Source organism: Exophiala aquamarina, assembly GCF_000709125.1.
Source record: "Exophiala aquamarina CBS 119918 chromosome Unknown aczIA-supercont1.3, whole genome shotgun sequence".
In the NCBI taxonomy this organism is placed as follows: domain Eukaryota; kingdom Fungi; phylum Ascomycota; class Eurotiomycetes; order Chaetothyriales; family Herpotrichiellaceae; genus Exophiala; species Exophiala aquamarina.
Window position 1 is genome coordinate 3,572,293 of NW_013550585.1, and position 14,610 is coordinate 3,586,902.

A 14,610-nucleotide genomic window follows, 5' to 3' on the forward strand; every position below is an offset into this window, starting at 1 on the left:
CTGTTCAGCCATGTCGTTTGTCTCAAGAGGGGCGAGAGCTGCAGCTCGTCACCTGAGGCGCTCAGTCCAGCGCCAAACCCGAAGATATGATTCACACCACGCACCCCACGGCCACGGAGAGGCCCACCAAGGAGAAAGTGCATTCCATGTCGCTCAAGGCCCAGCGAATGAGTCTTTCGGAGTAAGCAAACTCGTTGGACAGCCCCGGGATGCATTTAGCTGATATACTGTGCAGCCCGGATTATACATCTCCCTAGCTTCAATCCCTTTCTTCGCCGCAGTCTATGCCGTGGCAGCGAACCCCGGTGACAACTTCATTTCCCGGCTAGTCAAGAAATATGAGATCGGACAGGAAGCTGAAGAGAGAAAGAACGTCATTCATTTACGGCTAATGGAGCAGGCTGCTGCCGACAGACAGCTATTCGCCTCAACGCCAATTGATACAAATCCTGTGCTTCGGTATCCCGAGTATGTCACATCACAGCCTTCCTGAGTTGTTACTAGCATCATGCTGACATAGATACAGAGCCTTCAACCATGGTTCACCTTGGAATGTTTCTGCTGGACAAGGCGGAGCAGATCTAACTGCGCTCACAAAACATTATCACGAACAGGCACAAGCTCAAGAAGAAGCAAGACTGGCGAGACTTAAGAAAGGCAAGGTTGTGAGTGTCTACGAATAAAATTATTTTGGCATGGGTAGGGGCCAGATGCGCAACTTTGGCATTGTATATACGGAGAAAACAAGGACAGTTGAAATTTGGACTCAAAACCACAAAACTACGTTTTCCCAAAACATCTAGATCTCTTTGCATGCATGTGTGACCATGGACTTCGTTCCCATTGACCGTCACTATTCCCCCGGAACCGCAATCCACCCATAATTCTGTTCTCATCATGACTAGCGTTCTTCTTCCATTCTGTACTCTCCCTCTATAATTTTGGCGGGTCTTCAGGTTCTCCGATGAGTGCTAAGAATGCCTCATGCACTTCATCAGTAAGATCACTTGCCTGTAGACTTCGTTGTCTTTTTACAAAGGCTCGGCGAGAGCATTCCCGGGTAATCGCACTTCCGCCAAATGCAGCAACCAAAAGAGTCTCTTCGCGGCTCATTGGCTCGCCAACATCCCACAAACCTTCATGGTAGATTTCTCGCCATGCAAGAAACGTACCCAGTGATCCTGTCAACGTATCACCTTGTCCACCAGATCGTTTGAGGCCACCTTGGAAATCTGAAATAGTGGTTTCGACTCCCTGCCTACAGTAACTCGAATATGAGTAATAGGTCGGAAGAGGATGGTGAAGGAGTTAGGGTATTAATGCTCACTGCTAGTCTTCAACAGATGCAGAAGCTTGCATCTATCACAGACCCTTGAAAAAAGAAGGGAGGGAAGACGGCCAAAAAGATTGAACAACTTACGAAATGTAATCAACTGCGCCTTTCTGGATGATACAAACTCCACCTAGAATCCTGGACAGCTGCTGGCATGCCTTTTCCGGGTTTTCAAAATTATGATCGAGTCCCACAGACTTTGCCAGCCTCCCAAACTCCACCACATTAGGGGTCAGGATACACTCTTTATGGCCTTTAATCATTCCCGGATCAGTCTGAACGAGCCATAGACCATCGGCGTCCAATACCATCGGCACAGGTGGATCGTGTTTTCTGGCAGCTTGAATTATAGCCTTGACTTGCTTCTGGGTAACAGCATCTCTACCGAGTCCTGGTCCGATCACAAGGACATGAAGACGAGGAAGCATGTCCACAATGGGCTTTGCCAACTCTTCGCCGGACGCATCAGCCTCTTGCTGCGCTTGGGAGATGGAAGCAGTAGACCTGAGAATTGGCGATACCATGAGATTTGGAGAGTAGGATTTTATCGTTGGCGCAGCTGAGGGCTCGCAGAAGACATAGGACAAGTCACATCCCAATCTTGCCGACGCCATGGCAGAGAAGTAAGGAGCTCCTGTGTAATCTGCGCTGCCGCCGATTACAGCCACTCGCCCGAGCTGACCTTTGTGGAATTTCTCGAGCATGGGAGGCACAAGTTTTCGGACTTTGCTCAACATGGCGCGAGAGGCGGTAGACATGTTGACCTGGGCGGAAGCGGGTTCGGGACTCATTGGATCCTGATGTGATATAAGATAACTTTCGAGCTTGAAGATGAGGGTGGACCAGAAGCAGGTGCGATGTATTATGATCGTGTCTCACTACAAGACAGCCAGCCTTTGCACGAACCGCAATCTCAGGACATATTTTCCCAAGATCGTCAAAGGTGATGTCACAGCGGGTTAACTGACTCGTCACTTTGCAGATGGGAGCGTTATGAGCAAGGATTTAGACTACCGCGCAGCTGTTCATTTGGTCAAGTCGTGACCCCAAGCAAAGGTCCTTTATTCAAAGAACAAGGAGGGATTTGCCAAATCGAGATAGGTTCCGAGTAATCGTTATGTGGTTTGAAACAAAATGAAGATGTCGAAAGCCTTTCGGAGAAGAGGACCCGTTTACCGAGCCAATCAATACTCGTTAACATCAGCCTTGGATATAAAAGTCTGAACCGATTGGAATATTACGACAGCACAGAAACTAGATGGCTAGTTGCATGTAATCTGATTACTATACTATTCAGATGATGAGGTTTCATAGACGCGCAGAAATTGCAACGTAGTGGCCGGCAAGGCTTACAATCATCTCCTCGAAGTTCTTGTACTTGAAGTTGAATACCTCCTCTGTCCTGCTAGCATCAAAAGGTAGTGCCACGGAGGGCTGCGAGCCACCAAGCGGGAAAATACCCTTCTCAACTGCTTCGGGGAAATGTTTCTTGACGATGTCAACTGCATCGTCCCACACAATGCCTTTGGCGCCATTGAAATTGATCCCAAAATTTTGATTGCCCTCTATTTTAGGGTTTAGTGCCGCGATATGAACGAAAGCAACATCGTCAAGATGGCATGCAGCAGCGGGCGGGCCATATTCTTGCTTAGAGCCGAGAAGAGGACCCATTGCCATTTGATTGGAACCCTCCCGTGCAGCTTCTGGTGTTGTCGCCAGCTCATTCTTGCCAATAACAAAGGTTGGCATTATGTTGACTACTGTGAAGCTCGGTTTCTCCTTGGCAATAAATTCTCGAGTGCGATTGTATGCAAGAATTTTACTAGAGCCATAGGCCGCAAAAGCATTTGGGTAGGGGCCTTGTGGGTCCGGCTGAAGGCCGTCTGCTGTAAATGGTTGGACTGGCTGATTGCCACCTGCGGAGGACCATGGCCCAACTGCAGTAACGGATGAAGTGATAACGACACGTTGCACTTTGCTCTCCTTCAAGGCTGAGTAAAGAATGCTTAACGTTCCACGAATGGCCGGCTGAATGATATTTGCTTCGTCATCGTCGGAGGACGCTGCGAGAGGAGATGCCAGGTGCACTATATAGTCCACGCCCTGAACGGCTTCATCAAAGACACCATCCTTGGTAATATCTGGAACAATGGTGAATGACAGCTGGCCAAGGTAAGGTTGGGTAGACTTTGCTGCTTTGATTTGGGCAATTTTCGCGTCCGATCGAACAGCGGCGCGGACCTTGTAGCCTTTTGATAGGGCTTCAATAAGTGTGCGATAACCAATGTGGCCTGAGCCTCCTGTAAGAAGAATGAGGTCACGCGCCATTGCTGGAAATTGCTTGGGGGACGAGATCGAAGTGCTCCGTTGATTGAACTGGATTGATAGTGCGCCAATCGAGTAGAGGCTTCACGCAATAAGATGCTTCAGAGAATGCTCCTGCAAATCTACTGGAGAAGTACCTGCTTGCAATATATACTATTTCTGATGATTAATACCGATGGACCGTGGCGGCAGGGTGGACAATGATTTCATGGCAACTCCGCGGGCTATACCTAAGCCTGCTTGACTAACTCGAGTGCAAGCCTCGATACTCTCGGTATCTCAGCTAGCAGGGCTGGACGTCTCATGCATGTCAATGACTGGTATCTACCCGAAAGGGTTGACAGTGGTTAAAGAGCGGAGACCTGGATGACCAAGTCGAGCAGCTTGCGAACTTCAACCTTCTCGAATTTCCAGCTAACAAGGTTGGCATCCCATGCATGTCACTGACTGATAACTACCCAAACGGTTGACAGTGGTTAAGGAGCGGCAACAGGTCGTTTTACCTCGGCGAGAAGCATCCCAGCTTGACGCAGTTCCTGGTGTTCAAGGCGTATGGGCGGCGACTACCCGACCAGGCAGTGTGTGATTCTCCTCACAGAAGCTCATATGTTTACTGATCCCACGTTAGACAACGGCAGCGTTAAACTCGTGGTCCCCGAGCACTTAGTCAGTACCTTGGGAATAACTAAGCTCGAGAGCGCGATTAAAGGACCAGAAAGTCCTTGGCGTCCGATACACTTCCAAGTCATAAATTTGAAGTACAGTATTAATAATACAAACTCGGTACTCCGTACATACATAGGTAATTACGTACCTGTCTACGGAGTACCACAAACTGGCACTTTAGCCTTGCCTTGCCTAACCACAACTCGCAAGCGGCCTTGTTGCTTCAGCAACACTGCCTGGCCCTATCACATAGGTATTCGTCCCCTATCGTATTTCATCATCAATTCGTTCCTTGCCATACACGCTGTGCATTTGAAGCTGTGCCCTGCTCTCCACGCGTCCTGCGAGCGGCCTTCTAATCCCACCCTGCGGGTGCGACTGTACCAGACTGTCTTTCCACGCCTAAGTTAGCATGATCACACAGTCAGAAGTCAGCCAGCTGCGCGAATTTCACGCTCAACATTTCCCCCAACAGCGCGTTCCGTCCCTCACAGGCTGGGTCGAGCAATTTCCGGCGAACCCCCAAACAGAAAGCGGACATTCTCCAGAGGAGTCCGCGGGCCTGGGATATTATAGCGATGGCACAAGACGGACATTGACGGATGAGCAAATCAAAATGTTCAGACACTCTGAAATACAACGTCTGCTCAATGAGAGAAGCACTATCAAGGAGAAAGAAGAGAGACAGAAGAGAAGAATCGATCGTGAGCAGACAAGCCCAGGGGCTTTGGATAGGAAGAAACATCAACATAATGACGATCCTGGACCGAACGTAGTGGATACTCTTCTGTATGACGATGTCGAAGACTCTCTTGAAACGCCGAAGGCGTTGGAGGCGACCAGAAGAACATTCTTATGGCCCCAACTCCGAGATTCTTAACCGCGACTCAAAGCTTCCATATTAATATGGAGGCAGGCGATATGCATACCACTCAAGAGCCAAGGATGGCCAAGCAAGTCATGTATGTAACATCTCTCTTTCATCCAATCTGTCCTCTGATGAACACACATCCTTAGCCAGACAGTGGGTGCAGCAGCAGCCTCGGCCTGGCTTGATGATTGCTCTGCATGACCTCCCCACAATGGTGACCAAAATCTTCTCGCTGACAATACCCGATATCGAAACCTAGCTGAAAATGAGTTGATAAAAGAAACAATGCTGACAATGCTTGCCAGAGTTTGACATCCCACTACCGCCAAACGCAAAAAGAAGGCAAAGATCTGTCGTTCCTATCATTGCAAGTTGAAGGCGGGGCTAGCTTCTCATCGTTCTCACATGTTGTCCTCTCCTCCAGCCCATCATGTGGCGATGAGCTATCATGATTTCCTCGAGATCATCGCTTTGCTCGATGTAATATGTTGCGTAGCCACTGCTTCATCATCGAGCCCCGATATGTGCGGACACGTACGCGACACATGTACTCTCGGTCTATGGTAAACGATGTCCGCGTTGATAGGTAATTCGGTATCTTCGTGTCCGTTCTGGTCATTGTGGACATCAGGATTTCTTCTCCATCACCTGAGTTTACCGCGACAGACTGCGAGCAATCTGCACCGCTGAGGTTAAATCCAACAGCGGAGTGGAAGGTGGATACTAATCTCTGACTCCTCTTAGTGCCATTTCGATCTTCTGAAATGTTTCGTTCACCCTTGGCCGTTCTGCTAGATGGGTGAGAGCATCTAGTACCGAACAATATCTACATCCTTGGATGATAGGAAGTCATTTTCAGCCTACCAGGATCTCTGCATCAGATAGCAAGCAAGACGTGAGTTCTACGCTCATAGTTGGCTACTTCTAGAGAGCAGAGACTGTTGTACATTGTGTCTCTGCGTGCTACGATGCCTTAGACTCACTACCTCTTTAGTAATGGGCGACAAAAGAGTCACTCAGAGTCAATGAAAATGGAGAGGGTACAGCCAGCGTTAAAATATCTACGTGCTTTGTCATCGGAAAGCTACCTCAGAGAATTCTGGCCAGGAGAAGCAAAGAGCATACGGACGAGGCGGTGGGACCCCGAGTTTTGAAGATGACAGACAGTCTCCTCCAGCCATCTAGGGGCTTGATCACGAAACCCAAGACTCAAAAGGCTTCAAACTAGCTCTTGGGCATCTTTGTTCCGCTGATGGCCTTGAGCATCCTGACAACTATAGATTTTTCCCTTCTTCCCACGGCATAGCATGCCAGCCTCGCCACGTTGGGCTGATAGCCATATATTTTCAACTGTTTTGCCGTGGGCCATCTTCCGTTGCAGCAGCTCATGCGGTTCAGCAGTGAGAGGGTAGGTCAATCTTTATTGGGAGTCGAACGCGACTTAGCATTCTTGCTTCTCCTCAACTATGTCATAATATCGTGATAAGTACAAGCACACCAGGTGGAGATAGATGGACAACTACAGTCAATTGACACGGTTACTATCTTCATTAATCCGTGCTCTATCTCTCCGCGCTGTTGACGGTTTGTCTTCGATAACAGAACCAAGGCTTCTCGCTTTACACAACTCAGAATGCTGATTGTCCGACCTTTTTGACAGCTTACACTTGTTTGGTGTTAGGACAGAAGTCCTAGATGATATTTAAACGTCAGCTTATGATCTTTATGCCCAGGTCCTTTTGTTTAACAAGTTCGACCTCTATCTTGCTACAGCTGACAGTATAGAGCAGTCTTGAGCACGTTAACTGGAGAATCTGTAACGGAGCCCCTTCCTTACTTCACACAAAGGACGTCACCAACTTGCAACTTCCCACAACAAAATACAAAAATACAGATTGGGCTGTTCAAGAAAAGAGCTGTTACCTAGACAAAGAAGTCAAAGGCCTCTTCTGACAAGATCAACCCTGGTACGATACAAGGAGGAAAAAAGATGATGATGATCTTCGGGTACCAGGAATCGAACCAGGGGCTACTGTGTGAGAAACATCAAATAATGTTTGAGAAACAGTAATGTTAACCACTACACCATACCCGAGTTTGTGTGATTTATGGAAGACAATTAGATGGCTGAAATATATCAATCACTCCCTCTTTCTTTCCAGGTAAGGCCATCTAATCTGTCTATGGCTTGGGACTTCACCACAGGTTACTCTGAAAGAAGATATCCCCTTCTCAAAAAATCATCCCTCTGTCAATCAATTTCTGTACCACAAACCTCAGGCAACACCAGACGTGTCCCTGACACTTGCTAGATATTCACGTCATGTGATAAGACTGAAGATCCAAGGCTGAGCCTTTGAGGGAGCTCGAGAGCGATAACGAGATGATCTGCATGATCTCGCAGCTTCAGCCCACTCCCTTGGAAGTCAGGCACAGAATTTAGGGTCACGACCATACACTAATGCTATGGAACATACCTTCTCATGTCAAGAGAATCACTGCCAGTGACCGGTCTCGCAGCCATGTTTCCGAAGGTTGTCCGACCGAGTCGTGGTTCAACAGCCTAAACATGACGGGATGGCGAATCTAAACAAGAGCAAGCAATGGCTACTCTAAGAAATCATTCCAATTTTACATTCAAGCCGGGTTGCGATTGCTCTTCGCTAGCAAATCAAAAGGTGACCTCCGAAACTGCTGGTATCAATTCCATGTACGGCTGTTTACAAAATTTTAGAAAGCAAATGAGCCAAGGGTTTCAGCCCGTATTCACAGACCAATAGATCCTGTTATATGACCAACTTTTATTCTTGTGAAAGTTCTCTCGCCGTGCTAGGGCTTTCCACCTCCTTTAATTTGAGTTTTGACTTCCGAGTGCCTGGCGCCACCATGCGATTTGACCGTTTATTATGGTTGTCCAAAAAACTCAATCAGGAGCCTTGTTTTTTGGGATATATGGTTACACAATATGGGCTATAGATTCAATCGCAACCTAGATCACGGCAACTGAGATCACGGTATTTCCAAATGATGTACAGACGGCATGTGCACTCTGACTCTTGAGGAAAGGCGCTCAAGGCAATTCTCTACAGAGCGGTCTTCCCGAAATACATTGCTAGGTAAAACCCAAATAAGCGAGCCTCGATAATTCGATACAAGAGAAGCACACAAAGACAACGCACCCTGACCATTGGCAATTACAGCTGCATGACTGGGACACAGACCTGAGGGTTCTCGATACTGACTGAGAGCCTTGGCGTCACAAAGCAGGGACCAACATGTCATAAATAGAAGAGCGCACGTGCTACGCATGGATGACTGATATTTCTGGCAGTGACACCTGACATGCACGAGCCTCCACTTGTATTCCATGTTTGTTGTTGTGGAGCTTTGACCGACGACAAGATTATTGTCTAACTGATGGCTACCTCGGACTGCGAAACAGTAACACTACATACCCAGATGCCGAATACCTTTGCACCTTCGCAATAGGTACTATACGCTTTGCTGCTGGATATCACTTCCAACCATAGGAACGGGACTAATAGAGGAGACCGAGGAGCTAAGCACAGGCTGAGGCATTCATCGAAGCCCAGGAAGCTTTCCCACAAATATGTCCGAACCTCATTGCCCCCCTTGGTGCAAGGCTGAGCTTGCCTGCAGCCTGACTGATCGGCAGTCAGGAATCCCACTGCTCCGGCTACCTACTCCGTATTTCTACTGCAATTCGCTACATGAGATGAATGATGTTCTTGCTTTCAAACAAATCTGGCCCAATACTCTGAGGCATGGAGTACATGTATGCATTATGTGCTCTGGATAGTGCTTCACACCTGTACTCCGTTCTTCATACCGGGTACGAAATCCTTCGTCTGCCGCACTCCAAGCAGTACGAACAATGAACAATGTAATGTACGGTGTCTCGTGAAGGGAATCACTCTTTACTTATGCATGCATGTCTTACATTTAACTCCCCCCCCTTCACCAGTGATGAAACAGCTAATGGGCAAGGCTGGAGAGACAACTGCCAATGATCCGTGATACCCCTTCAGATCAACTAAAGGCTGGGGGTCTCATATCGGAGCCCAAGTACGGATATGGGGTAGAGCAGACCACCGTTTCTCGCCAAAGAGAAGCGAGTAGGGATCACGAACAAGACTCTTCTACATTCGGACTCTGGCAATGCAATACGGAGTACGGAAGACGGAGTATTTTGCACGCCTAGTCTACCTTTCATGCCGTCTGCAAGGTGCCTCGTACTGAGTACATAGTCGTCGCTAGCGACGTCTGCAGGACAGGAAGTCATGCAGTGCACGCTTGCTCTCGCGCTACGGTAGCGGGTGTTTTCCATATCTCCGGTCTAGACCCTACCGAGTAGATCTCTGGGCAACCACTTTCTGTATGACGGGAGTCAGGGCCTTGGGGGCTGTCTAGATGAAACAGACGAGGGACGGGGAGGGGGTCCCGGTTGCTATGGCGCTTTCATGGCATGAACTCATATGAGGACAGGTCTCTATGGGGCTGTACGGAGTACGTACGCCGTACATACACATCCCCGACGCAATGGTGCCCGCCACAAGAATTTGCGCGTTATCTCGAACGGGAAAACGTGTTCCTTGGGGGCGGGGGGGGGAGGGGGCCAGTTTGTTGATATGTGAGATGGCCACGGAAAACAAAGCTACACGAATATGAATCAGGGGAAAGGCAAGCCACAGACAAGTCACGATGGACTCCGGGTCTAGGTATGGGCGCCAAGGCTTTGCTTAGCTGTGGACTGGGTGGGATACATGGCAGATCGGGATGTTTGCGAAGTGGGAAGTGGGTAAGGAAAAGGAATGAACGGTCCGTTCGGTGAGAGACACACTTACACAGGGCAGGGGTGGTGGTGAATGGACCCGTTGCAAGCAAAGAGCGAGGCGAAGCTTTCCAAGCTCTACAGTAAGCAAAGACAAGGCAAGGCTGGGGCTGCTTGGGCCCCACTGGTAGGAGGGTCTTGATACCGAACGGGAAAGAAGGCTCACTATGGGTACCTGGGACCTGGCTACATATCCTGGGGATGATCCTGGTCACATTGCTGGAGAGTCTAGCCAGACAAGGCTCTAGGGCAAGTACGAGGACAATCCTCGCTGGAGGTAAGGACCCCAATCTCGTTTCAGAACTTTTTTGGAGAGCCGCCGCCGCAGCGAGCGATCCTCTAGAGATCCTTAAACGAAATGAGTTCAAGACAAACACATAACCGCAAAGGGAATTTCCTGTCAACGAAATTTAGAGCATGTGAATCTATAACCCCCTACCACACAGGAATGAAATCAAGAAGGGTTGGGACTGTCTTACGCGTAGTTATGACTGGTACTAGAAATTTCAGGCCTGAGTATTATGGACAAACCAGAGCTAGGTTGCGGACATATTGAATGCCGCACACAGCGAAGGACGGGGAAACATGGTGCATAGCACCACTTAAGTCAAACACATGGACTGGAAAACCTCGACGAGGCATTGATAGTGAGTTTCCTTTTGTTTTTCCGCTGTTTTTTGGGGAACAGAACATACAAGTGTTGTTTGATGGTTCATTCCCACCGTATTGTAGTCTTGTCCATTAGCTCACATTATGAAATAAAACGAAGATGTTTTGTTGGCACACTTTCTCCCTGCGCACAATAGAGACACCTTCAAACCCTTCCCCCGGTTTATTCTTCCTCTTCCTCTCCAGTTCCTTTAGAGCCCAACACCCATTTCGTTTTGCCATGCACATCCGTCTCGTGCTCAATAGCAATGCGGCTGAGATGGCCAAGGATGTTCTCCATCGTAGTATCGGCATGGCTGCGAGTGGCACGGCCGAGGTTATCAATCCAGGTCATGCTGACAAGGAGGTAGTAGACGATAGCTACAACGATGATAACACCAATGGAATAACACCAGATAACGACCACAGTGACGATGGAAGTATCCGAGCTGTAATGGTCTCGGGAGAATGCGTCTTGAGGGCTAGTGAAGAATTGGTCAGGCTCACCGGAAAGCCAGCCGAAAACACAGAAAAGTGTGGACAGGACATCGACGATGAAGATGGCACCGACGAGTTTCCAGGAGGGCCATGTCTGTCCACCACGAGTGACGAAAATAAGCCAGTTCTCAACCAGTGAGACTTGGAGGAACAGCATGAGCTGAACGTTACCGAAATTTTGAACTAGACCACCGTTTGGTAGATAGAACGATCCACGAACGATCCAGGTGGAGATTGCAAGCAGGAAGCCAAGGAAGACTGAAATAACCCAGATCTTGGGCAATTGCCACTCGACAGGGCGAGGCTCATAATGAGCGTTATCGTAGGCAACTGCAATGGTGGCAAGATCGGCGAACAAGGCCAAGAAGACAATCAAGTCGGTACGGATGGTCTCGTTGATGATGATCATGGATGTGGTCAGATAAACTTCCAAATGCAAACAGAGAGCAATGCGGTATTGCACGTAGGCCTTCATACGCTGGAAAATTTGACGGGCAACCTTGATAGCATCGACGATCGTGCTGAGGCCAGGAGCAAGGAAGACAATGTCAGCAGCGGCTTGCGCGGCTTCAGTAGCACCCTCGACAGCGATACCACAGTCAGATTTCTTTAAAGATGGAGCATCGTTGACACCATCACCAGTCATGGCAGTTAAATGACCTCTTTGTTGAAGCATTTCAACGACCTGGTACTTGTGCTCCGGGAAGACTTCAGCGAATCCGTCAGCCTTCTCGACAAGGTCGTACTGAGCAGAACCAGTAACACCGCCGGCGATGAGGCGTTGCGAGTTGTAGACCTTGGTTCCGAGAGCAAGAAGCTTGCAAGTTTCCTTGGCAATGGCGATGGCATCACCAGTCAACATCTTAACGCTGAGACCGAGATTCTGAGCTTCCAAGATGGTATGGGCAGTATCATCTCGAGGAGGGTCAAACATGGGCAGCATGCCAATGACCTTCCATGGCTCGTCACCACGCTTGGAAGCCACACCGAGAGATCGGAAACCACGACGAGCAAAGTCAGCTGCAGTATCACGGTAGTGTTTTGCAGTAGCCTCGTCACACTCTGCAATGGCGAGAACGGCTTTGGGTGCACCTTTGCAGAAAGACCATTTCTCACCCTTTAGAGTGCAGATAGTGGTGATACGCTTGGAGACAGGGTCGAATGGCATGTATTTTTCAGTTTTCCAGCCTTGTTGTAAGATCTCACGAGCCTTGGGATATCTCTTCAGGGTCAAAATAGTGATCTTGTCAATAGGATCAAGAGCCTTCAAGTTGTGCGAGGAAGCAAGGGCAGCACAAGCCATCATCCAGTTCACATCTTCACCCTCAGCAACGTAGGGTTCTCGAATGGTCAATTGGTTGGCAGTAAGAGTACCAGTCTTGTCGGAGCACAGAACATCGACACCCTACAATCTGTCAGGACCAGGCAATGGGAGGGGGGTTATTCAACTCACAGCCAGAGACTCGATTGCGGTAAGCTTCTGGACAATTGCCTTTTGCTGAGCCAAGTATGCAGCGCCGACAGCCAGGGTGGTTGTTGTAACAACAGGCAAACCAACAGGAACACCGATGATGAGCAAGATGAGGGCGTAGTGCAGCAAGTTGATGGAAGAATCCTGGGGAGTTGCAATCGGCAAGTTGCGGAAGAAACCGCCAACCCAAGCAGCAAGGATGAAGAAGACGACCAAGACCAGTAGAGAGGTACCGATTGAGTCCATGATAGCCTTGAAGTGACCAGAATCACTGGCACCTTGGACGAGCGAAGCAGTCTTACCGACGAAGGAGCCTCGGGCAGACTCGGTGACCACAGCGTAGGCCTTGCCACGCTTGCACCCAGTGGTGTAGTAGCAGATGTCACCCATGTACTTGTCGACAGCCAGAGATTCTCCAGTGATAGCAGATTGATCTGTAGCGACGATGGAGACACCAATATGATGTTCCTCGTCATCATCAGAGTCGGTATGGTTCTTGGAGTGGTAACCCTCAGGATCGTTGACCATTTCCTTGTATTCTTCAAAACCAGCTGGGTTGTCAAAGTCGCAGATCAAGCGGGCTTCACCAGCAACAACGGCACCCTCTTCCAAGATGAGCTGAAATCAGTTAATAAAGCCCGAAATTCGAGAACGTGTGATCTTACAATGTCACCAGGAACAAGCTCACGAGCCTTGATCTCTTGAATTTGACCGTCGCGAACAACTTCAGCCTTCATGGCAATGTCACCCTTTAAGCTGGCAACAACATCGGCAGCTTGCTTTTCTTGGTACCAACCGACAATAGCGTTCAACAGCAAAATACCGATGATGACACCGAAATCAATCCAATCACGCAGACCAGCAGCGAGAAGAACAGCGAGCTCCATAACTAGTCAAAAGTTAGTTATGCTATACGAGATGTGGTAGCTTCAAAACCGCCTCAACATACCATAAAGAATTGGGCCTCTGAAGTAGCCGATGAACTTGACTAACATGTTCTCTTTTTCTGTGGTAAGTTCGTTGAACCCGGTCTTTCGTCTTCTTTGCTCAACCTCTGCGGTGGTGAGACCTTGTTTGATGTCTGTATTTAGCCATTCTTCCGGGACCTCGTAGAGATCGGAACTGGTCTTGCCACCACCTAAGATTCTGCGGTAGAACGGAACCTTTTTGTCTTGTGAGGCGTCTGCGACATCATCTCCAGAGACTTGGGAGGGCGCTTTGGAAAAACGACGGTCTCGGTAGGTGGAGATGTATCGAATGAGGTTGGCATACTCGCCCTCATCTTTGTCTGGATCCCACCCGTCTGCAAACGAGATCCTCTCGCGCTTGGGGTCGCCGTTTTCGAGATCCTTTTCCGCCATGGTTCACTGTGGGAGTGGAGAGGTTAGTATGCAGAAAAGAAAAAGTAAGAAGAGGAAAAAGGACGACGACAACGAGGTCAGGCGTAAAGACCAAGCTGAAGGGAAGAAAAGAAGATCTGGAGCTTGCAGCGTGGAACCCCTCTTTAAAGCAAAGACTGTTCACAACATGCGAGCAAAGGTGATGGGCAGCTCACCTTGGACATTCAGAGGTAAAGTCAAAGTCGACTGGAGGGTTTGCAGGAAATGGGCTCCACCAGCGATCCGTCAAGCCGTGGCTGCGATAGCTCGAGCAAGGTCTTCAGGACGGCGATCTGGTTGGCTGCTTAAGCTTTCCTTGAGCTTGAGGTCAGCCAGAATGCCGCTGAGCCATTATTGATAAGGTGAAATCCAGCGGACGGGGGTGTTTTGACTGTCAGAGGGCTTGTTTTGGTACGCCCAAGCGTACCGGAAACCACGCACCTTGAGCTAAAGATTTAAGCTGACGCGGGACAACCTAGGGACCTGCTGCAGGGATTAGGGTTGAGATGATGCCGCCAAAGGCCGGGGGGTTCTGGATGGAGTTGCTTGAAAGTTACAAGGGTAGAA

General features: G+C 49.0%; 5 protein-coding genes across 5 annotated transcripts; 2 read left to right on the plus strand and 3 right to left on the minus strand.

Moving 5' to 3' along the window:
- Positions 1-10: 10 nt before the first annotated feature.
- A1O9_04854 (uncharacterized protein) lies at positions 11-683 on the plus strand (the record flags this gene model as incomplete). Its single annotated transcript, XM_013407141.1, has 3 exons — positions 11-181; positions 236-468; positions 527-683. The coding sequence occupies 3 exons, from the start codon at positions 11-13 to the stop codon at positions 681-683; spliced, it is 561 nt and encodes a 186-aa protein (XP_013262595.1).
- Positions 684-933: 250 nt separating this feature from the next.
- On the minus strand, positions 934-2,124 carry A1O9_04855 (YjeF; the record flags this gene model as incomplete). Its single annotated transcript, XM_013407142.1, has 2 exons — positions 934-1,258; positions 1,421-2,124. The coding sequence occupies 2 exons, from the start codon at positions 2,122-2,124 to the stop codon at positions 934-936; spliced, it is 1,029 nt and encodes a 342-aa protein (XP_013262596.1).
- A 517-nt stretch (positions 2,125-2,641) lies between these two features.
- On the minus strand, positions 2,642-3,661 carry A1O9_04856 (uncharacterized protein; the record flags this gene model as incomplete). Its single annotated transcript, XM_013407143.1, has 1 exon — positions 2,642-3,661. One exon carries the CDS (start codon positions 3,659-3,661, stop codon positions 2,642-2,644), a length of 1,020 nt encoding a protein of 339 aa, XP_013262597.1.
- A 1,075-nt stretch (positions 3,662-4,736) lies between these two features.
- Positions 4,737-5,204, plus strand: A1O9_04857 (uncharacterized protein; the record flags this gene model as incomplete). The annotated part of the gene is made up of 1 exon (XM_013407144.1): positions 4,737-5,204. One exon carries the CDS (start codon positions 4,737-4,739, stop codon positions 5,202-5,204), a length of 468 nt encoding a protein of 155 aa, XP_013262598.1.
- A 5,675-nt stretch (positions 5,205-10,879) lies between these two features.
- Positions 10,880-14,025, minus strand: A1O9_04859 (plasma-membrane proton-efflux P-type ATPase; the record flags this gene model as incomplete). Its single annotated transcript, XM_013407145.1, has 4 exons — positions 10,880-12,598; positions 12,647-13,282; positions 13,330-13,553; positions 13,614-14,025. The coding sequence occupies 4 exons, from the start codon at positions 14,023-14,025 to the stop codon at positions 10,880-10,882; spliced, it is 2,991 nt and encodes a 996-aa protein (XP_013262599.1).
- Positions 14,026-14,610: the final 585 nt, after the last annotated feature.